Source organism: Stomoxys calcitrans, chromosome 1 (genome assembly GCF_963082655.1).
Source record: "Stomoxys calcitrans chromosome 1, idStoCalc2.1, whole genome shotgun sequence".
Classification (NCBI taxonomy): Eukaryota; Metazoa; Arthropoda; class Insecta; order Diptera; family Muscidae; genus Stomoxys; species Stomoxys calcitrans.
This window is the reverse complement of record NC_081552.1, coordinates 208,792,287-208,817,058: the sequence shown is the minus strand read 5'-3', so window position 1 is coordinate 208,817,058 and position 24,772 is coordinate 208,792,287. Positions and strand designations below refer to the sequence as shown.

At 42.0% G+C, this 24,772-nt stretch overlaps 2 protein-coding genes across 2 annotated transcripts; both read right to left on the bottom strand.

Annotated features, from left to right (window-relative positions):
- Positions 1-2,580: 2,580 nt before the first annotated feature.
- On the bottom strand, positions 2,581-6,109 carry LOC106094614 (uncharacterized). The gene is made up of 2 exons (XM_013261843.2): positions 4,357-6,109; positions 2,581-2,684 (listed from the first exon to the last, which is right to left on the bottom strand). The coding sequence occupies exons 1-2, from the start codon at positions 6,038-6,040 to the stop codon at positions 2,581-2,583; spliced, it is 1,788 nt and encodes a 595-aa protein (XP_013117297.2). The 5' UTR covers positions 6,041-6,109.
- Positions 6,110-22,703: 16,594 nt separating this feature from the next.
- On the bottom strand, positions 22,704-24,695 carry LOC106093694 (uncharacterized). Its single transcript, XM_013260814.2, has 2 exons — positions 22,909-24,695; positions 22,704-22,839 (listed from the first exon to the last, which is right to left on the bottom strand). Exons 1-2 carry the CDS (start codon positions 24,674-24,676, stop codon positions 22,736-22,738), a joined length of 1,872 nt encoding a protein of 623 aa, XP_013116268.2. The 5' UTR covers positions 24,677-24,695; the 3' UTR covers positions 22,704-22,735.
- Between the last annotated feature and the right edge of the window lie 77 nt (positions 24,696-24,772).

The following is a 24,772-nucleotide window of genomic DNA, read 5'->3' as shown; positions in this document are numbered from 1 at the left end:
GTTTGCAACACATCGAAATATCCATTTCCGACCCTATAAGGTGTATATATTCTTGATCAGCGTAAAAATCTAAGACGATCTAGCCATGTCCGTCCGTCGGTCTGTTGAAATCACGCTACAGTCTTTAAAACCAGAGATATTGAGCTGAAACTTTGCACAGATTCCTTTTTTGTCCATAAGCAGGTTAAGTTCGAAGATGGACTATATCGGACTATATCTCGATATAGCCCCCATATAGACCGATCCGCCGATTTAGGATCTTAGGCTCATAAAATACACTTGTATTGTCCGATTTTGCTGAAATTTGGGACAGTGAGTTAAGTTAGGCCCCTCGACATCTTTCTTCAATTTGGTCCAGATCGGTCCAGATTTGGATATAGCTGCCATATAGACCGATCCGCCGATTTAGGGTCTTAGGCCCATAAAAATCACATTTATTATCCGATTTCGCTAATATTTGGGACAGTGAGTTGTGCTGGGCTCTTTGACATTTTTCTGCAATTTGGCCCAGATCGGTCCTTATTTGGATATAGCTGCCATATAGACCGATCCGCCGATTTAGGGTCTTAGGCTCATAAAAATCACATTTATTATCCGATTTTGCCAAAATTTGGGACAGTGAGTTGTGTGTTCTCAAATCGGTCCAGATTTGGATATAGCTGCCATATAGACCGATCTCTCGATTTAAGGTTTTGGGACCATAAATGGCGCATTTATTGTCCGATGTCGCCGAAATTCAGTGAGTTCTGCTAAGCCCTTTGTCATTCCTCTTTAATTTGGTCCAGATCGGTCCAGATTTGAATATAGCTGCCATATAGACCGATCTCTGAATACCTTTGGGCCCCACATTGACATGACATAGTCGGTAAATATGTCCGATGTTGGGGTATTTTGGGGAGTGGGATGGCCGCCCAAACTTTTAGCCCTGAAAATATATCAGCATCTTGCTCTACTCTTAAATATCATTTATTAGAACCCCATATTTCCATTGGTCTCAAAATTGGATATCACAATCGTTTGCTAATATCAAATACCTTTTATTAAAACCCCTTATGGAAAAAGTCAGGAAATATGTTCGGTTTGGGTTATGGACCCTAAAAACTATCAATATCGATCCTCACTCTCTTTAATACCCAAATTGTCAATTTGGGGCTTGTTATAGGGTGAGACGTCACTGAGACCGTAGGGCCCATTCGTTATCTACTTCCATAAAACTTTTATTTGAGTCCCATGTTTCCAACGTCGGCAAACATGTTCGATTTGGGGGGTGTTTTGGGGGATGGGGCGGCCACACAGTGAATTGGCCCTGAAGATATATATCAGATTCGTGTTCTACCCTAAAATACCTCTTAATTTAGCCCCATATTGCAATGGTCAGCAAATATGTCCTATATGGGTAAGTCCTGTTTGGGGGGTGTTTTCGGGAAGGGGTGGAACCCCAGAAACTTGCTCCTACATTTGGATATGAGATTCGTATTCTTCTCGCAAATACCTTTTATGTGAGTCCAATATTGCCATGGTCGGTAAATATGTCCGATTTTGGGGGTTGGGGTGGTCCTCCTAACACTTTGTCCGACAATTGGATATCGGTTACGTTTTCTAATCTTGAATACCTTTAATTTAAGTCCCATGTTGCCGTAAATGGTGTATATGTTTATTTGTTAGATTTGGGGGGTGGGGCGGCCCCCCTAGGAGCCCGATCCGAAATTAGGATTCCAAATTTTTATTTTTAGGCTACAATAAGAGAGCACACAAAATTTCGCTTAAATCACACCACCCATCACAGAGAACTGGCGTTTCCGAAAAATATGGTAAGGGGGAGGGTCCGCTCCCCTTCAGATAATTATGCACCTTCAGTGAAAATTTCATGAAAATCGGTTCAGCCGTTTTTGAGTCTATAAGACCCATATTGCCATGGTCAGTAAAAAACTCCTGTTTGGGGGACGTTTTGGGGAAGGTGTGGACCCCCAGAAACTTGCTCCTACATTTGGATATGAGATTCGTATTCTTCTCGCAAATACCTTTTATTTGAGTCCCATATTGCAATGGTCGGTAAATATGTCCGATTTAGGGGTGTTTTGGGGGTTGGGGTGGTCCTTCTAACACTTGGTCAGACAATTGGATATCGGATACGTTTTCTAACCTTAAATACCTTTCATTTGAGTCCCATATTGTCATGATTGGTCTAAATATATATTTGGTAGGTTTTGGGGGTGGGGCGGCCCCCTAGGTGCCCGATCCGAAATTAGGATTCCAAATTTTTATTTTTAGGCTACAATAAGAGAGCACACAAAATTTCGCTTAAATCGCACCACCCATCAGCAATATCTGGCGTTTCCCAAAAATAGGGTAAGGGGAGGGTCCGCTCCCCTTCAGATATCAAAAAATTTAGTACGCTATTTTTACCACTAGATGAAATTTTCACTGATGGTGCATAATGACACCATCAGTGAATATCATGTCAATCATGACAATCGGTTCAGCCGTTTTTGAGCCTATAAGGATCACACAAGCAAACAAACCGAAAAACAAATACAAATTGATTTTTATATATAAGAAAATTTACGAATTTTTATTTGCTCATATTTCAATGGTAAACTTTGAATTTTTCGCTCTATAATGACTAGTTTTGGAATTTAATTTATGCATAGTTTTATCGAAATTCTCCTGCAGATCGCGAATATCTGAAAACAAAAACATTGCAAATTTAAAAACAAATCAATGGAATTAAAATGCTGCACAGTGGTCCAGCAACGAAATCCAGCGGCCAAAAGACTAATCCCCAGCCTACGAAGAAAGTTTATATTGTAACAAGTAAAAGCGCGCTTAGTTCGAGCAGGCGGAAGTCTTTATACCCTCCACCATGGATCACATTTTTCATGTTCTTTAAATGACTTATCATGACTTATATGGCGACTGTACCAGGTTAAGGACTAATTTAGACCGTACTTGGCACAGTTATTGGAAGTCAAATTAAAAATTTTAGCCAAATCGAATAAGAATTGGCCACCGTAGCGCAGGGGTTAGCATGACCGCCTATGACGCTGAACGCCTGGGTTCGAATCCTGGCGAGAACATTATGAAAATTTTCAGCGGTGGTTTTCCCCTCCTATTGCTGGCGAAATTCGGGAGGTACTGTACCATTTGGTCTGGCAGCCATGTAAAAACTTTTGCACAAATAGGTGTCGCACTGCGGCACACCGTTCGGACTAGGCTATATAATGGAAGTCCCTCATCATTGAGCTTAAATCTTGAATCGGACAGCACTCATTGATATGTGAGAAGTTTACCCCTGTTCCTAAATGGAATGTTCATGGGCAAATTTGCAAATTTTGGATAAGAATTGCGCCCTCTAGAAGCTCAAGAAGTCAAGACCCAAGATTGGTTTATATGACAGCTATATCCATTCAAATTTCATCCAAATCGGATAAAAAATGCTCCGATTTTTGGTATCGACTTCTTGAGCCACTAGAGGGCGCAATTATTATCCGATTTGGATGAAATTATGCATAAGGTTTTATGATTTCCAACAACTGTGCTAGGTTAGGTAAGAGTGGCAGTCCTTCATAGACTCACTTAGACAATTTTAAGTCCATTGTGATAACACAGTAGCGATAGACCAGGGCTTCTGGTGGGAATCGAACCCACGATCACTGCCCTGATAATCCAAGCACGCTACCAACGAGGCTACCAGGGCGCCCAACAACTGTGCTATGTATGGTTGAAATCGGTCAATAACCTGATATAGCTGTCATATAAACCGATATGGGATGTAGACTTCTAAAGCCTCTAGAAGGCGCAATTCCTATCCGATTTGGCTGAAATTTTGCATGACTTGTTTTATTATGACTTCCAACGACTGTGTCAAATACGGTTTTAATCAGTCTATAACCTGATATAGCTGCCATGTAAACCGATCTGGGATTTTGACTTCTTGAGCCTCTAGAGGGCGCAATTATCATCCGATTTAGCTGAAATTTTGTACAACGGCTTCTCCCCTGACCTTCAACGTGTCAAATATGGTTTGAATGTGTTTATAGCCTAATACAGCTCCCATATCAACCGATCTCCCTATTTTACTTCCTGAGCCCCTAAAGGGCTCAATTCTTAATCGAATTTGATGAAATTTTACACAATGACTTCTTCTATGGTACGAATTGGACCAATGCACACAAATTCGGCGATCCATGGTGGAGGGTTTATAAGATTCGGCCCGGCAAAACTTAGCTCGCTTTCACTTGTTTTTTTTTTCGAACAAAAAAGGAATCCTTGTTAGATTTTCAACTTTCTGTAGCATCGAATTATTATCAACCAATGAACTTACTTCGCTTATGGACCATTGGTTTAAAAACTTACCTACAACAAAACCGCATACTTTCAAACACTTCAAATTGTCTCGCACATGCAGGAATCTCAAGAGGCCACGTAGAAAATTCGTACAGAGCAAATCTTCATGCTCGCCATAGAAACTCAATTTCAGTTTTCTATTCAGCACCAGCAAATCCATCCAGAAATCCTGAGCCATCTTGTAAATGCGATATGGCAATAGCACGCGCCGTACAGTTGTCCTTACGTCACAGGCATTTTCGGGTTTTTCCTTCACATCATCGATACCCTCAGTAGTGAAGATGTTTAAACGCTGCAGCTTGAGATTCTTGATTAGCAGCACTAGAAAACACCAAGAGAAACCTTTGCAAGAACTAAAGGACAACTCCTGCAACGAAGTCATTTTCAGGAGACCATGTCGCATGAGATACGGATTTGGAATATGAAGAATTTTTAGATTCGGGCATTTGTCCATAATCCAACTATCGCTTATATCACCATTCAGCCATTTGATCGTATGCACCGCAGGCATTTCGTTTTGGCATCTTTGAAATGCCTCTGTAATGGGATGGAAATGGATGGTGTCCACTTTAATGGTCTCCAGCTGGGCACCCACCGATATGCCCATGATATTGCCCAGCACTCTAGTGTTGACTAGACTTAGAGAGACTAAGGGCAACCTACTCAGCACCTGCTTGAGATTAGCGGCACGAAAACCCCCACAGGAATTCAGCGCTAAATGTTGCACGCTCTTTAGCAAACCAAAATCTGCCACTTCAAGATCGCAATTCTCCAAAGTCAACTTCAAGAGCTTTGGACAGTGGTTGGCCAATAGCTCCAAATCGGGTGAACTCAACAAGGTGTTACAATCCACAACGTTTATGAAGAGATCGCTGAGGTTATGGAACTCCTTCAGATGATGCTTGAAATGGGGCCAAAACTCCAGGGAGATATTGCCCACATGCAATACCTCCACACAGCCGCCATGCATGATGTGCTGTACAGTGTCTGAACCAAAATCCACAATGTTGAGGTTTCTCATAACCAAACGCTTCAAGCGGAGTTTGGATAGCAGTTCATGCACAATGTTACACTCCAGTGTAGGCGGGTTTTCCATCAATTGACACTGCAAGGTCAAATCGCTCAAATATCTTAACTGGCCTAGTGTGGCAATATCCAAATTGTAGCCGGGTAGCAAAGGATTCCAGGTTTCACTGAAGCACTCGATAAACTCCAACCTTCGCAATCTTCGACATTTTGCGGCAATCAACTCCATATGGTCACTGGTCACCACCATTTGGGTGAAGTTCAATTGTCGCAGATTGATAAACTTTTGTATATTGCGGAAAGCCACCCCCATGTTGTGACGAAAAATGAAATACTCCGAAAAGACACTCAATTTGTGAACATGGGGCGCCAAACTTCTTAGGAACACATTGCATTTGTCATATTTCAAAGAGGTTTTCAGTTCTTGGATTTCTTGCAATGTCACCAGATCCTCGCCGCTATCTTGCGATTTTTTGGTTATAATACTAATGTAGGGTGTCTTATACAGGTTTAATTCGCGGTAATGCTTCTTCCACAACACTGTTGTGATGGCATGGCGAAATGACTTTGAAATCTCCAGACATTTGACCTGTTCCTCTAGACTTAAATACTCCAAGATCTTAGACAATATCACCAGATTGTTGATCAACTTCTGGGCAGCATCCATTTTGAGGAGATTATGCCTTATCTAGTCTTCATCACTTTACCTACTGAATATTGGGATTTTGTGCAAAGCTCCTTCTTTATATAACGCGTAAACAACGACTATAGCTAAAGAGGCATAATCTTAGTCATTGTGGTTCAGAAAATTAATGAGAATGAGCTGCTTCGAAATCCGCTGAATACGAGTACAACAGAAAACTCTATTTAAAAGATCGCAATAAATCAAATTCTTAAAATAAAGCTTTGTAGTCAGGCATTCTCAGAATATCATTTTTGCATGGCCACAGCTCGCAGGGGACTACATCAATGGCGTGCGATGCTGCAGAGAAGTATGACAACATGCCAGCAAATGACAGACCTAACCTACAGCACTACTGGGGCGTAGGTTATTGCTGCTTACATGAGGCAAATCTAGCACTCAAAGCCTTACCAACCCATTTTTAGCCTCTAGTGCCATACCAGGTAAGGTATTCTATGGTTTGGAATGGATTGGATCCAGCTGCTACGGTGATGGCTTCAAGCTGTAAAATGTTGTTATACTCACCCTAACAGGATGGGGGTATACTAATCTAGTCATTCCGTTTGATCGCCTCGGTATTCTGAGTCGATCTAGCCATGACTATCCGCCCGCCTGTCGAAATCAAGATAGTCGAACGCGTTAAGCCAGCCGGTTGAAATTTTGCCCAGATACTTCTCTTTGAAGTAGGTGCAGTATCGGTGCAAATTTCGATATAGTTCCCATATAAACCAATCTACCGATCGGGTTATGTAGAATTCTGTTACGATTATTTGGCTGAATTTTGCATGTAAAGGATGATTTAAGAGTTAAAGGAAAGTTTTTCAAAAAAAAAAAAAACACAAAAATGTATGAAATTTTTATTTGAATCGATGGTACCCATTCCATCATCTTTGAAGAAATACGGTCCAATGATGCCACCAGCCCATAAACCACACCAAATTGTGACTTTTTCTGGATGCATTTTAAGCTCTTGCAATGCTTCTGGCTGATCTTCACTCCATATCGACAATTCTGCATATTTGTATAATCTGGGGGGACGCCCCATCCCAAAACCCACCCGAACGGACATGTGCACTGATTGGGGTAATATGGGTATCAAATGAAAGGTATTTAAGAGTAGAATACGCATTTGATACATAAATTTCATTCTTAAGTTTAGGGGTGGGAGGTCCCCTACCCCCAAAAAAGCCCCAAGAGGGCACTTTCACCGCTTTGGGCAATGTGGGTACCAAATGAAAGGTATTTGAGAGTAGAGTAAGAACTTGGCATTAAAATATTATATAAGTGTCAGGTGGGGCTCAGCCCCAAAAACACCACCCAACAGGACACTTTTACTCCTTTGGGCAATATGAGTATCAAATAAAAGGTATTTAAAAGCAGAACACAAATCTGAGACAAAAAATTATTTTTTGGTGTCTGAGGGCCCTCTCCACCACCCAAAACCCCCTAGCAGAACAAATTTACCGATTGGGAAAATAAATGTATCAAATAAAAGCTATTTAATGGTAGAGTTCAATGCAGATATAAAAACTTATTGCTTGATGTCTTAGGCGCCTCCCCACCCCCCAAAACCCCTCAACAGGACATGTTTACCGATTGCGACAATATGGGTATCAAACGAAAGATATTTGAAATTTGTTATAAGAATTTGGACCAAGGTGTCTAGGGGGCCTCCCCAATCCAATAAACTCCCAAAACGGGCACAAATGTCCAAAATGGGTATCGAATGAAAGGTCTTTATGACTTGACTACGAATCTGCCATACACAATTAGGACAGAGTCTGGGACCGGCCCACCCACTAAATACCCTCCAATTAAAAGAAAGGTCGCTGAAAGTATATTTCGAATCTAATGTTGGTATAAGGATTCAAGTATCTAAGTCACGTCCTACCGTTCCGCAGGACAGTAAATCGCGACAATAAAAGACTAAAACAAGTAAAAAGGCATTAAGTTCGGCCGGGCCGAACTTTGGATACCCACCACCTCGGGTATATATGTAAACCGCATTTCATCAAAATTCGGTGAAAAATTCATAACTTATGTCCCATATCAGTTATATTAAAATATGTTCCGATTTGGACCAAATACTAATAAGTACAGTAGATATATCTAAAAATAAACCGATCTGAACCATATACGACACGGATGTCGAAAAGCCTAACATAAGACTTTGTCAAATTTCAGTGATATCGGATTATAAATGCGAATTTTATGGGGCCAAGACTTTAAATCGAGATATCGGTTTACATGGCAGCTATATCCAAATCTGGACCGATTTGGGCCAAGTTGCATAAAAATATCGAAGAGGCAAACTTAAAGCACTGTCCCAAATTTGAGCGAAATCGGACAATAAATGCCTCTTTTATGGGCTTAAAACCTTAAATCGAGAGATCGGTCTATATGGCAGCTATATTCAAATCGAGACCGATCTGGGCAAAATTGAAGAAGGGCGTCGAAGAGCCTAACTAAACTCACTGTCTCAAATTTCAGCGACATCAGACAATAAATGCGCCTTTTATGGCCCCAAAACCTAAAACCTAGATATCGGTCTATATGACAGCTATATCCAAGTCTGGACCGATCTATGCGATATTGCAAAAGTAATTTTAGGGGCTTAATTTAACTCACTGTCCCGAATTTCAGCGACATCGGACAATAAATGAGCATTTTATGGGCCAAAAACCTTAAATCAGGAAATCGGTCTATATGGCAGCTATATCCAAATCTGAACCGGTCTGGGCCAAATTGAAGACAGATATCGAAGGGCCTAAGACAACTCACTGTCCCAAACTTCAGCAAAATCGGATAATAAATGTGGCTTTTATGGGCTTAAGACCCTAAATCGGAGGATCGGTCTATATGGCAGCTATATCCAAATCTGAACCGATCTGGGCCAAATTGACGAAGGGTGTCGATGGGCCTAACACAATTCACTGTCTGGAATTTCATAAAATTCGGATAATAAATATGGCTTTTGTAGGCCTAAGACCCGAAATCGGAGGATCGGTCTATATGGCAGCTATATCCAAATCTGGACCAATCTAGGCAAAATTAACAAAGGAAGTTGAAAGGCCTAACATAACTCCCTGTCCCAAATTTCAGCAAAATCGGATAATGTATGTGGCTTTTATGGGCTTAAGACTCTAAATCGGAGGATCGGTCTATATGGCAGCTATATCCAAATCTGAACCGATCTGAGCCAAATTGACGAAGGATGTCGATGGGCCTAACACAATTCACTATCCCGAATTTCATCAAAATCGGATAATAAATTTAGCTTTTGTGGGCCTAAGACCCTAAATCGAAGGATCGGTCTATATGGCAGCTATTTCCAAATCTGTACCGATCTGGTCCTAATTAACGAAGGAAGTTGAAGGGCCTAACACAAATCCCTGTCCCAAATTTCAGCGAAATCGGATAATAAATGTGGCTTTTATGGGCCTTAGACCCTAAATCGGAGGATCGGTCTATATGGCAGCTATATCCAAATCTGTACCGATCTGGTCCAAATTGACGAAGAATGTCGAAGGGCGTAACACAATTCACTGTCCCGAATTTCATCAAAATCGGATAATAAATTTAGCTTTTGTGGGCCAAAGACCCTAAACCGGAGGATCGGTCTATATGGCAGCTATATCCAAATCTGGACCGATCTGAGCCAAATTGACGAAGGATGTCGATGGGCCTAACACAATTCACATTCCCGCATTTCATCAAAATCGGATAATAAATTTAGATTTTGTGGGCCTAAGACCCTAAATCGGAGGATCGTCTATATGGCAGCTATATCCAAATCTGGACCGATCTGAGCCAAATTGACGAAGGATGTCGATGGGCCTAACACAATTCACTGTCCCGAATTTCATCAAAATCGGATAATAAATTTAGCTTTTGTGGGCCTAAGACCCTAAATCGGAGGATCGGTCTATATGGCAGCTATATCCAAATCTGTACCGATCTGGTCCAAATTGACGAAGAATGTCGATGGGCCTAACACAACTCACTGTCCCAAATTTCAGCAAAATCGGATGATAAATGTGGCTTTTATGGGCCTAAGACCCTAAATCGGCGGATCGGTCTATATGGGGGCTATATCAAGATATAGTCCGATATAGCCCATCTTCGAACTTAACCTGCTTATGGATAAAAAAAGAATCTATGCAAAATTTCAGCTCAATATCTCTATTTTTAAAGACTGTAGCGTGATTTCAACAGACAGACGGACAGACGGACGGACATGTCTAGATCGTCTTAGATTTTTACGCTGATCAAGAATATATATACTTTATAGGGTCGGAAATGGATATTTCGATGTGTTGCAAACGGAATGACAAAATGAATATACCCCCATCCTTCGGTGGTGGGTATAAAAAATGTCGTTTGGCGTTGAGCGTCGGGGGGACCGACCCTCTCCTCCCAATAAATGCAACGCCAAACTGCCATGTAGGATGAACGAGAATATATAGTACTCAAATGAGAGGACATGTCAGAGGACAATCCCCCTCCCCCCTATCCTACTTAAAAAAAGGAATTAAAGAAAATTATATGAGTAATATGAAATAATATATGAAGGCCGATCAGGATAGCATAGAACAGAAATAAAAGGTCTTTGGTAGAAGTGTACACTTTTAACCCTCAAATTGGGATGGACCCAGGAGGACCTGCGGATCTTTAAGAATGTGGTATCCCAAGTGGTCGCTTTGAAATATGATTTTGAATGTAGATAACCAATACAAAAAAATTAATTAGTGTGAATCTGAACAAGACCCCATAGCCTCCTTCAAAATGCTTGACATTATGGGGCTCAAAACAGAAACGTGCTCTAGCACGATGCTGATATAACTTCAGGGTCCGCCTCTAAACTCACTTCACAGCGATCATGATTGCCTACTATGGCGATAAATAATAGGTGTTTGATAGTAGACAGCGAATTTCATATCCAATTTTGAGGCTTAATGTTTGGGGGTCGTGCCAACCCATAAACCTCCCCTAAACCAATGGCAATTGGGGCTCAAATTAAAGAAATTTGAGAGTAGAGCACGATGCTGATATTTTTCAGGGCTAAGTACGTGAAACCGTTTACAGAAACCGCTGAACCCGTTTACAGAAAATATAGTATGGACCACGCTCTTTGCGAATCTATTCAATTTGGAGCCCTAAGTATTAAATAAGCCAAGATAGTGGGCATTTTTGGCAAAATTCGGCCATTTTTCATATGATGCCTCATTTTTCAGAGATAATGGTCCACTGTGGCCAACTGGGAACTAGTGGGCTGAAAGCGTTTACAGAAAACATAATATGGACCACGCTCTTTCCGAATCTATTCAATTCGGAGCCCTAAGTATTAAAGAAACCAAGATATTGGCCATTTTTGGCAAAATTTGGTAATTTTTTATATGATGCCCCATTTTTCAGAGTTAATGGCCCACTGTGGCCAACTGAGAAATAGTGGGCGAAAACCGTTTACAGGAAATATAATATGGAGCACGCTCTTTTCGAATCTATTCAATTTGGAGCCCTAAGTATTAAAGAAACCAAGATATTGGCCATTTTTGGCAAATTTTGGTCATTTTTCATATGATGCCCCATTTTTCAGAGTAAATGGTCCACTGTGGCCAACTGGAAACTAGTGGGCTGAAACCGCACGCTCTTTACGAATCTATTCAATTCGGAGCCCTAAGTATTAAAGAAACCAAGATATTGGCCATTTTTGGCAAATTTTGGTCATTTTTATACATAATGCACCATTTTTCAGAGTTAATGGCCCACTGGGAACTAGTGGGCTGAAACCGTTTACAGGAAACATGACATGGACCACGCTCTTTCCGAATCTATTCAATTCGGAGCCCTAAGTATTAAAGAAACCAAGATATTGGCCATTTTTGGCAAATTTTGGTAATTTTTATACATAATGCCCCATTTTTCAGAGTTAATGGCCCACTGTGGCCAACTGGGAAATAGTGGGCTAAAACCGTTTACAGGAAATATAATATGGAGCACGCTCTTTTCGAATCTATTCAATTTGGAGTCCTAAGTATTAAAGAAACCAAGATATTGGCCAATTTTCAAGTTTTTGCCTAAAATCCGATAGTTAGACGATTATTTGGAAAATGTGGGCATATGTACAAGAGACTAGGCTTCCCTAGCTGTCGTTTGATGCCGGTCTCATTGCCTTACTATTTTCCATTTTCACACAGTGGTTCACGCAAACTTGACTTTTGGAGTCTTTTGAGTAATTTTGTTGAGTTTTTGTCAAAAATTCGATAGTTAGACGATTATTTGGAAAACGTGGTCCCTAGCTGTCGTTTGACAGCAGTCTCTTCGCCCAACTATTTTCCATTTTTGCACAATCGTTCACGCAAACGTGACTTTTCGAGTCTTTTGAGTAATTTTGTCGAATTTTTGCAAAAATTCGGTACTTATTATTTATTAAGAAAATGTGGGCATATGTATAAGAAACTAGGCTTCTCTAGCTGTGGTTTGAGACCGGTCTCATAGGCTTACTATTTTCCGTTTTCGCACAGTGGTTCACACAAGCTTTACTTTTTAAGTCCTTTGGATAATTTTTTCAAGTTTTTGCCAAAAAACCAGGCTTACCTAGCTGTCGTTTGAGACCAGTCTCATCGCCTAACTATTTTCTATTTTTGCACAGTGGATCAATCAACTTTACAATCTTCTTTATCTTGTTAGTACACCTTGCGGATATTGAGGGAACTAAATTTTAATGTTGGATCACCTTATTATTTTCTAGATCTTTTTTTTTTTGTGTTGTTTGAAATTAACTTTTTATGAACAAATATTTATTTTTTTAATTAATTAATTGCTTACAAAGTTGCTTAACAGTGTTCTGCTAATACCAATAACAGAGGACTGTTAAGTCTGTGGTTTGTGTCTCCACTAGTCAAATTCGGAATTTATCTTCACTCACATTGGGATATCTAGGGAACCGCCCTACCTCCAAAGCCACCAGCAAAATGGAATATAAACCAATAATGACAATATGCGACTCAAATGAATGGTATTTGAGATCAGAGCACGCATCTGATATATGGGGATCCGCCTCACTCTCAAAAACACCCCCATACCGGACATATTTACCGACCATAGCAATATACGACTCCAATGAAAGGAGAGCACCAATATAATATCCACATTGGCGCGAAATATCTGAAAGGCCGTACCAATTCCCCCAAACAGGACTTATTTCCTGACGTGAACGTATAGGGTTCGATAAAATAAGAGAATGAAATAAGGCGCAGCGGAGCGGGCACTGTCCAGCTATAGTTTTAATAAAATAGGTGACATCCACCCATATACTGCATATGATCTGTACTGTAGTAACAAAATATTTTGTTTCATTTTTTAGGCTTCCAATAGATATATATACTACAAACAAGAACAAAATTGCAAAATCCACACAAATCCGAGTCTTTAGAAATTGGCTGACCAACATGCCTAGTAGGGCCACGCACATCACAGCCCCACAACATCCTCATCAACTATAAATTGAGATACTATTTCTCCACCTGTTGTTTCTCTTACTTTCACCATTAATACTCCCACCTATGGCGTTGCATTCACACCTATAACGAAAGCTTTAGAAAAAAACCAATAACAATTGGATGTGTTTATACTTCTTCTTCTTGAATTCCTCATTTTCGTGCCTTTTCCTTTCGAAAAATTACTTTTTATGTATATTCGTCATCTCTCTGGATAAAAAATCGTTCGATTGATGCCTATTTCATTAAAATCTATTCAGCCGTATGACCGTAATATGTACCACAAAATCGCCTTTATAAGCCCCTTGCCCGTTTTTTTCTTATATATAAAATTTGTAATCAACTTGTTTGTTTGTTTGTCGGTTTCTTTGTTTGTTCCGTATAGACTCAAAACGGCTGAACCGATTACCTTCAAATTTTCACAGATTGTGTAGGTTGGTCTGAAGGGAAACAAAGGCTATATAATTGATTGATATCGGGAGGGGGCGGACCCTCCCCCATACTACCCAAAAATAAAAGTCGACCGATCGGGACAAAATGGGATTCAAATGAAAGATATTCAAGAGTAGAGTACGACTTTCATAATAAAAGTTGGGTCCATGTACCTGGTCCATGTCCTAGACCCAAAAACACACCATAAAATAGGTTTATTTGACGATCATGACAATATGGGACTCAAATGGAAGATATTCGGGAGTAGATAACGGATATGGTCAGGAAGTACAATAGGAATAGGATTTATAATTTTTTGATAACGGAATCAAAAGTGAACCGATAAGGACAATATGGGTATCAAATGAAAAGTATGCGGAAGTGGTTAACAAATCTGGCATACAAATTTATGTCGAAGTATAGTGGGTCACCCCACCCTCACAAAAACGTCCAAAATAGGCACATTAGCCAATCACGGATGTATGCGTCTCGGTATGTTTGTACCGTATAGACTGAAAAACGGCTGAACCGATTTTCTCGAAATTTTCTCATATTGTGTAGGTTGGTCTGGAAGGAAACATAGGCTATATAATTTTTCGGTATCGGAAGGGGGACGGACCCTCCCCCTCACACAACCCAAAATCAAAAGTGGACCGATCGGGACAATATAGTTTTCAAATGAAAGGAATTGGAGAATAGAATACGAATATGGTATTAAAATTGTAGTCTAAGTACTCGTCGGACCGCCCCAAACCCAAAACTCCCCCAAACACACATATTGGACGTTCATTTCAATATGGGGCTTAAATGAATGTAGTATAGGGGTTCACGCCACCCCACAAAAACGCCATTAGACCCATTATGACTATATGTTATTTGGCTGAAGCGGTTTTCTTAAAATTTTCATAGATTGTTTATGTTTGTCTAGAAGGAAACGTAGGCTATATAGTTTTTTGATATCGGTTGGAGACTGACCCTCCCCCTTACCCCAAAAACGCCACCCATATCCGAAAGTGGTCCGATGGGCACAATAAGGGTATCAAATGAAAGGTATTGGGGACTATAAAACGAATATGGTATTAAAATTTGGGTCCAAGTATCCAGCGGGGACCCCCAAAACTCCTTTAATCAGATGTTTTCGAAGTTCATATCAATATGGGACTCAAATTTAAAGTATTAGGTAGTAGATTACAAATGTGGCATAAAACATTAGGTTCAAGTAATGGGAGATCGCCCACCCCAAATAGGCATATTAGCCGACAATGGCTATTTGGGAGTAGATTACGTATATGAGATTAAAATTTGCGTTTAAGTCTAGGTGGCGCTATTCCACCTAAAGATACGTCAAATGCGTTATTTGACCCATTATGACAATATGGGACTCAAATAAAAGCTATTTGAGAGTAGAAAACGAATTTGATATCCAATTTTGAAGCCAAGTGTTTTGGGGTACGCCCTAAAGCACCCCCTAAACTGAACTTCATTTCCGTTGGGAATTAAGAACGAATTTGATATCTAATTTCAGTGCAAAGTGCCGGTTCCTATTTACCGGCCATGGGAATATGGGGCTCAAATTAAAGGGATTTGGAAGTGCAGCACCAATTTGATATCCATATTTGAGTCGAAATGTCTGAGGTGCCATCCCTCCCCTAATGAGAACATTTCCCTAAGGAAAATCATTACCACCAGGAATCAATTTTCATTCATCAATGAGTGCTTTCCGTTTCAAGTTTAAACTCAGTGATAAGGGAGCTTTTTTTATAGTCGAGTCCGAACGGCGTCCCGCAGTGCGACACCACTTTGTGAAAAATTTTTTAACTGGCCATGCTTGGCATTGTACCTCGCAAATGTCGCCAACATTAAGAGGGGATAAACACCGCTTTGTTCGATGTTCTTGCCAGGATTCGAATGCGTTCAGCGTCATACGGTACATTGTCACGAATTCGATATCCGCATTCAGGGCGAAGTGTCCCCACCCTAATAAGATATATTTGAGTGTTAAAGACGGCGCAGCGGAGCGAGCCCGGTTCAGCTAGTAATATATATGATACAATTTTAATGGACTTCGCCTACTATTGTATTTAGAAGGATAAACAAACAATACACAACAAAGTTTATGCAATTCTATACAAAACTATTCATAAAATACATAAAAATATGGCTTTGTTTGCATAAACTTACCTGCAAAATGTAGGGCTGCAAATTTGTTGATTGGTGATCCTAAGATAGAAAGGATTTTGTTCATAATATCCAAAAATTGACTTCATTACCTTTTTTTAATAGTTCATTAAAACACTTTTGTGCTAATACTTCTAAACTCTATTAATTTTTTTCTTTGGTGAGGAGCTTTATAACTTCTTCATCTTGGACAAACAACAAAGCAAAACACTTAATCAATCTGAGAACATGACATTTTCAACTCACTCATTCTCTCTAGCACCCTCTATGCACAAAAAATATAACAACAAAGCAAAACAATTAATCAATCTGAGAACATGACATTTTCAACTCACTCATTCTCTCTAGCACCCTCTATGCACAATAAATACAACAACAACAATGGCTAATGGATACACACACGGCGATGCACTAACACGAAAACCGCAGACAATCACTTTATTTGTTTTTTTCTCGATTTCATTGCTTTTCGATTGTTACTTTGCAAATTTTAATACATTTAAAATGAGTTTTCACATTAATCAAATAATATATTAACTGAAATTCACTTTTCTTTTGATCTTTAATTTTTTTCGAATGGGTTTCACTGATCTTTATTACTTTTTAACTACAAATTTCATGAGGATTTTATTATGCATGTGACCGACTGAAGTGTTAAAGCGAAACTGTGCAGAGGTCTGGCTGAGCAACAGGTGGTAAATGGAGTGGGAAGGAGAAAAAATAACGTTGCCACCTTGTTGTCAATGCCATTAAGGGAACTTTACTAGTTGATTGGCATATGAAAGCCACTGCGACCGATTGAAGTGGTGTTAAAACGAAACTGAGCAGAGGTCTGGCTGAGCAACAGGTGGTAAATGGAGTGGGAAGGAGAAAAAATAACGTTGCCACCTTGTTGTCAAAGCCATTAAGGGAACTTTACTAGTTGATTGGCATATGATAAGACACTTTTTGGCAATTTATTAGCCTTTTTTCCAATAAAGTTGTGTTTTGGTTAATTAAGATAAGCAATTAGAGGTGATGTGTCAAAATTTATATTTTCATTTAGAGCAAGCATTGAATGTCCATCTAACATTTATTATTGATTAAAATTTGTATTTTTTTTCTAGGCTACTATGCGGATCACTTATTACTTAAAACACAACCTAAAAGGTTACCATCTTAACAATTTCTCTTATATGGGGTCGATCGTTATGGGTTTTGGCGACTTCATCGTTATTGTTGTTGTAGCAGTTTGTTGTGTTCTATCTTTCGTCTGCTTGATTCTGTTGAGTGTTAAGATCCAGGGACTCTGCGACTAAGATGGGGGGCGTCCACAGGGATCTGGGTCTGGCTGGGCAGTTAAACAGGTGACGTGTATCATGTGGACCCTGGTCACAATCGGGACATACATTTTGCACGTCGGCATCACTCCTAGCTCTGTGGGAATTGAGGCGGCTGCATCTGCCGGAACGTAATTGAGCCAGAACCACTCTGGTTTGCCGGGGGAGGTCGATTTCTTCGGGTGCAATGGGTGGCGGCCGTTCTGACTACATACACCCGGTAGCTATTTACCGCATCTGCTACCGTGTCCGCATGAATCTTGTCTAGACCTGCTTGATATGACGCTTGATCTAGAGGTTCTCTCTCTGGTAGCGCTGAACCTCACGCTCTAGATCATGTAGATCTTAAGGCTTCTGGGCGGTGGGTATCTATCCACAAGATGATGATTTGGATGGTTTCTGCGATAACAGCCCAAAAGGTATTGCTTAGACAGCATGTCTTTGCATTTGTAGGATCTTTGTCTCCTGACGGAGGTGGTCCACTTGAGACTGAGGATACAGCCGAACGCAGTTCGGAGGGCGGCATTGTGACAGATTTGAAAATTATTTCACTGCATGTCACAGATTTGACGAGACCACACTGGCGCTGCATAACTTACCACAGACCGGCCAATTGCTTTGTACATGGTCAACAAGGTTTCTTTGTCTGTACCCCAAGTGCTGCCAGCAAGTGACTTGAGGACCTTATTTCTACTTTTGACTTTATCCCAAATTGCTGTGGCATGTGAGGAGAATGTGTAAGAGCTGTCAAATGTGACGCCAAGTATTTTGGGACACTTGATGGTCGGAATCATTTGTCCATCAACCATCACAGTCAGCTCAGTATTCACCTCACGCGTATTAGTAGTGAACAATGTGGCTGAAGAGGTTAGCATGTCCGCCTATGACGCTGAACGCCTGGGTTCGAATCCTGGCGAGACAATCAGAAAAAATTTTCAGCGATGGTTTTCCCCTTCTAATGCTGGCAACATTTGTGAGGCACTATGCCATGTAAAACTTCTCTCCAAAAAGATGTCGAACTGCGGCACGCTGCTCGGACTCGGATATAAAAAGGAGGCCCCTTATCATTGAGCTTAAACTTGAATCAGACTGCACTCGTTGATATGTGAGAAGTTTGCCTCTCTTGCATAGTGGAATGTTCATGGGCAAAATTTTCGTTTGCATCTTCAGATTTCTTGCACCGAAATATGAGGCAAGTTCATTGAGGGTGACGTTCAACCTATGGCAGATGTCTACAACGGGTGGGGGGCCTGATGCCATGATCGTAAAATCGTCCGCATATTATACGATCTCGATGACATCTGGAGGGGGTGAAATGGAGGATAGGTAGAGATTAAACAGTACCGGAATATCACTCCACCTTGGGGAATTCGCTGTTTCACCCTACGGTGCTTCGACTTCTTATCCCTAAATTCTACAAAAGACTGGCGACCGAACAGACAATTCGCGACCCACCGTTTCAAGATTGGCTGGAGGGACGTATTGGGGATGTCCTCAAATAGTTTGGCATGGCTGACCGTCAAATGGCTTCGATAGGTTCAGTGCCACGAGGACCGTCTTATCACCTGGCCTGGGCTGATTGAAGCCGCGGCAAATGTGTGCGGTGATGGCATGCAAAGCTGTTGTTGTGCTATGCAGTCTTCGAAATCCATGTTGATGCTCGGCGAATGGAAATTTTCCTATAAGGCTCGGGAGGAGTAATGCCTTAAGTGTCTTTGCTACTGGTGAGAGAAGGGAGATCAGTCTGTACAACTTCCCCAAACTCAAATCCTTTCCAGGCTTCAGAGGCGGGATCACCCATTTTCTGCCCATTTTCCAGACATCGGGAACTTTAAGAGTGTTCAAAGACAGGTTGAGGACGTTAGTATGCAGTCTGGCGACCACACAGATAGTTCGCTACACAGCGTTTCAGGCCTGGTAGCAGGGACGTATTGGCGATGTCCTCAAGTAGTTTGACATGGCTGACCGTGTCGAATGCATTCGATAGGTCCAGTGTCACAAGGACCATCTTATCACATGGTCTGGGCTGTTTGAAGCCACGGCAAATGTGTGCGGTGATGGCGTGCAAAGCTGTTGTTGTGCTATGCAGTCTTCGAAATTCATGCTGATGCTCGGCGAGTGTAAATTCTCCTACGAAGCTCGGGAGGAGTAATGCCTCAAGCGTCTTTGCTACTGGTGGGAGAAGGCAGATCGGTCTGTACGACTTCTCCAAACTCGGGTCCTTTCCAGGCTTTAGAGGCGAGATTAATCTGTCCATTTGCCAAACATCGGGAACCATAAGAGTGTTCACAGATAGGTTGAGGACAGTAGTAAGGTACTCAACTCCCGGTAAATTCAGATTCTTCAGCATCAATGTAGAGATTCCCAACGCCTTGGATGATTTGGCGCCACGGATGACATTCGTAACTTCGCCCACGGTAAATTGTGGTGGCTATCCATAGGCTCGGAGACAACGAATACGGCGAATGGCTCTCCTCCTTGCCCGGTCACTCTCGAGATGCACAATACATTGAAGGTTGAACAACCTGGCGCATCTCTTCGGATCAGTCACGGTTACTTCGTCGAAAGTGACTGATGTCCCGTCATCTCGTCTACCGGGGATCAAGAGTGACTTAACAGCAAACCACAGCTTGCCTAAACCGGTGCCTAAGTTACATTGCTCCATGTGTTTCAGACACAAATTCCGCTTATGTTCGTTGACTACCCTGTTTATTTTCAGATTTAGCTCACTGATTCTGGGGTTAGCGGGGTCCATAGCACGAATCCAATAACCTTCGTCTGCAAGTACCTGTGCCTGTGCCGGGAAATTGGCCCGCACTTGGGGTATTCGACAGGCTGGTATAAAGCGAAAGGCTGCTGCGTTAATGATGTCTCGGAATTTCATCTCAGCAACTAGCACATCCGAGGGGGGTGACAGTTCACTGAAACAGCGATTGATATACTCTCTGAAGTCAGTCCAATCGGCCTTCTTCTGATTGATAAATCGGGGGCATCCTCATTCGCCGTGCAAAACATGGAGCCTTCAATCTGCTTTGCCAAAGTCATGCCACGATGGTCGTTACCTAGGGGAGAATGCCATGAAGTGTGATGCGCATTAATGTCCCCTAGTACCAGACGATTATGGCCAGATAGTAGTCCACTTATGTCGGCCTGGCCATTGAATGGGACACAGCTACCAACCGGCGGTATGTACACGTTGTATAACTCTATCTCGGCAGCAGCGGACCTGACTGCTACCCCATGCACTCCATGTAGCGGTCACCAGCGCCAGGCGCAGGCGAGATGGGTCTGTACTGCACGGAATCGTGTATCACGATTCCTTAAGCGATCTATATGTATCACATTGTATCCATGATAACTGTGCAAGCTGCAGGTGTTGGTCAGTTTTGTCTCCTGGATCGCTTAAATCAATATTTTCTTCCGACTCTTCTCATCGATCTTGCCATGGAGACCGTTGCAGTTTAGTTGCAAAAATGATACACTTCCCGGCACTGGCCTGGCAATATTGGGGCTGGGATACTGCCGTTGCGTATATTGCCATACGGGAGAGGTCGGGGGGTCACATAGTCCGGCGATGAGGACGCGGAAGGCGACGATGAGGACACGGAAGGCGACGATGAGGATGCGGAAGGCGACGATGAGGACGAGGAAGGCGACGATGAGGACGCAGAAGGCGACGACGACGACGTTTGTGACCCAGTGCTGGCTATGTTCGCACAGCACCTTGCAACTTATCCAGTATGACTATACTCCCGTAGTGAAGTGAGGAAACTGTCACATTCAGGAGCGTACCGAGAAGGCTCACAGACATTGTACGGGCAGTACTATGTAGACGGGCAGTAGGTTCAAAATGGGGCCCGAATCTGGCTCTACAGGAGCGTGATTAGACCAAAACTTACTTTCGCCGCAGTAGTTTGGTGGATTGCTATGAAGAAAAAGTGCAACATAAGGATAATAAAACAGGTTCAGAGAACTTGATGTCTTGGTATAGGCAGAGCAATGAGGACCACACCCACTAGGGTACTGGAGACTATTCTAGATATCCGACCCATAGTCATACAGATTAAGTGCGAGGCAGCCACTGCAGCTATGAGACTTAAAGCGTTGGGAGAATGGATTGAGGATAGGAGCAGTTCATACCATCGCGGTATAATCCAGGCGACGATGGGGGGAAACCTGTAAGGAATGGAAGAGGTTTCGGATCGGATACATTAGACGACACTTAAGGTCGAGTGCGAGGCACTGCTGCCAGAGGCACAGTCGTTGGTTAATGGAAATCCAGTACTGCCATCTACTACACAGATGGATCAAAGCTAGAGGGCAGGGTGGGCCTAGGGTCCTACATTGAGAACCCAGGGACTGAGATCTGTTTTCGACTGCCAGACCGTAATACGGTCCTGCAGGCGGAGAACCGGGCAATCCCGGAATGCGTGAAGTGGTGTGGTGTACACGCGAGAAAGTCGTGGCTAGTTTACGGACAGTAAACTAGTCATCAGAACAATAACAACCAGGACGGTACATTAGCCGACACTTGAGGTCGATTGCGAGGCACTGCTGCCAGAGGCGCAGTCGTGGGTTAATTGAATCCCGTACTGCCATCTAGAGATTCATGCTACACAGATGGATGAAAGCTAGAGGACAGAGTGGGCCTGAGGGTCTACATGAGAACCCAAAAACTGAGATCTGTTTTCGACTACCTGGCCGTAATACGGTCCTGCATGCGGAGATCCGGGCAATCACGGAATTCGTGAAGTGGTGTGATGTTCACACGATAATGTCATCAGGCCAATAACAACCAGGACGGTAAGGTCACGAACAGTCTCAGAGTGTAAGAAGGAGATTAACGCCTTCTCTGAGGATGGCACGATCCGCATCGTTTGGGAGCCGGGTGATAGCGGAGTGAGGGGAATGAAAAAGCAGACGATTTGGCAGTGAAGGCTAGAGAACTGCCGTCAAAAAAACTTGCTTAGCCCGAAGTCTTTCGGCTCAGCGAGAGAATTAAGAAGGATAGCTTTCGGTATCATAACGGGACACATAGGACTACGAGTTTAGTTATGCAAAATCGGTGCGGCGAATAATAGCGTGTGTAGGGCATGTGCGGAAGGTGGTCAGACATTGCACAGTGGGATAGAACCGAAAAAACCAATCATAATCATAAGAAACTAATAAATTAAAACTCTCCTCACCTATGGCAACCAATTGAATTGAGTAACCCAAGACTCTTGCTAATCACTGCACAAGTATCTGTTTTATTATATTTCAATAGTTATCTTTAAATTGGCTACTCTATAGTGGCTGAGATTTGTACCAAGCTCCTGTAGAGTACAGGCGAAATAATTTCGCATATAATCGGTATCTAAAAAAGGAAGGGGAGAGAAAAATAATAAACATGGTAAAGAGTTCTTGCGTTGCATTCGTGTCTTACCCATGACCAGACCACATATGCGCATCTGTTTGAGGTTATTGCAGACATATGGGGATCTTACGAAATCCCGTAAAAAATTAATGTTTATCATATCATCATAGTCGCCAAAGAAGATAAGTCGCATTTGACGATTTAGGCTTAACAAATCCAACCAGAAATCCTGAGCTGCCCTGAACATGTGAAAGGGCATCAGAATTTCCTTCAACGAAGTTTTCACCTCGCAGGCATTTTGTGGCACCTCTTTCTGCTCATCTATGCCCTCCGAGGTCTGTGCATGAAGGCGCCTTAGCTTGAGGTTCTTTATCAGCAGCAGCAGGAAACACCAAGAGCATCCTTTGCATGAGGTAAAAGACAATTCCTCTAAGGATGTCATCTTCAATAGATTGTGGCGAATCAAATAGGGATTGGGTATGTGCAGTTTTTTCAGCTGTGGGCATTTGTCAAGCAGCCAAGAGTCCTTTATGTCTCCATTGGCCCATTTAATGGTGTGCAGGCTGGTAATGGTGTTTGGATTGAGCTGAAACACCTCCGAAATGGGGCGAAAATATATGGTATCCACCAGCAGAACATTCAATGCAGGCGATATGCGAGCCCTTGTTATGGTGCCCAAGACACGGGTATTGGTCAATGACAATGAACGCAGGGGAAGATCCTGCAATACCTGTTGCAGATTAGCAGCGGTGAAGCCACCACAGGATAAAAGTGTCAAATGCTCCAGCGAGCTGACAATGCCAAAGTCCTCTATATACAGATCACAGTTCTCCAGCGATAAGTTGCGCAACTTGCGGCAACTGGTGGTCAGCAATTCCAAAACCGAAGAGTTAACCAAAGTATAACAGTTCCTAACATTGATGGTTAGCTTTCGCAGATTACCAAAATCTTTCAGGTGATGCTTGAAATCAGGCCAGAATCCCAGCGAAATAATGCCAGCATTAAAAACTTCCAAACTTTCGCCATTGCCAATGCGCACCGTATCCTGGCCTCCATCTACCACTTTGAAATTCTTCATTATCAAAGATCTCAGCTTCAGTTTGGAAAGCATTTCATGCAGCACATGGCTTTCCACCTCAACCAAAGGTGAAGTCAATTTGCACTGCAGCATGAGCTCCCGCAATTGCGGCATTTTGATGAAATGGCTTGCATTAAAATTTCGGCCCGGCACCAAGGTCTTTAACGCTCCACAAGTACACTCGATGAACTTCAGTTTTTGCAATTTTCTACAATGGCGGGCCATTAGCGCCAACTGATTGTCAGATACTACTATGCGATGATAACTTAGCACTCGTAGATTTTGGAAAACTTGTATGTAGCGAAAGGCTACACCCAATTTGCGTTCAAAGTTAGCATACTCCGAGAACACACCCAAATGGCGTACCTTAGCACCAATTTGCATTAGAAAGGTATTACATTGCTCAAAGGTCAGACAGGTTTTGGGCTCCGACATCTCCTTCAGCTGAGCAGCACCGGCAGCTGGCCAGACATTCTCAACTTGCCTGGTATCGGTGATGAGGCTAACATATGGCGTTTTGTAAATATTCAAATCTTGACAATATTTCCTCCACAACACTTTTGTTATAACCGCATGAAATTCATTGCAGACACGTAAGCACTCCAATTGCTCCTCCAGACTAAGATAACCCAAGATCTTTTCCAATATTCGACTATTTCGCAGCAATTTTTGATAAACATCCATGCTTATTGTTGAGTTGAGTACAGAAAATCTGTTATTTACGGCATCAGTAGATTCTTTATTAGCCTTACTCATCATCGATGTAGATCTTTACACCACGCTATTCGAATTAAAGTGATTTAACCATGCAGTTATTCAACAAAATATGCTACAGTGTGCCAATAATACTTAGGT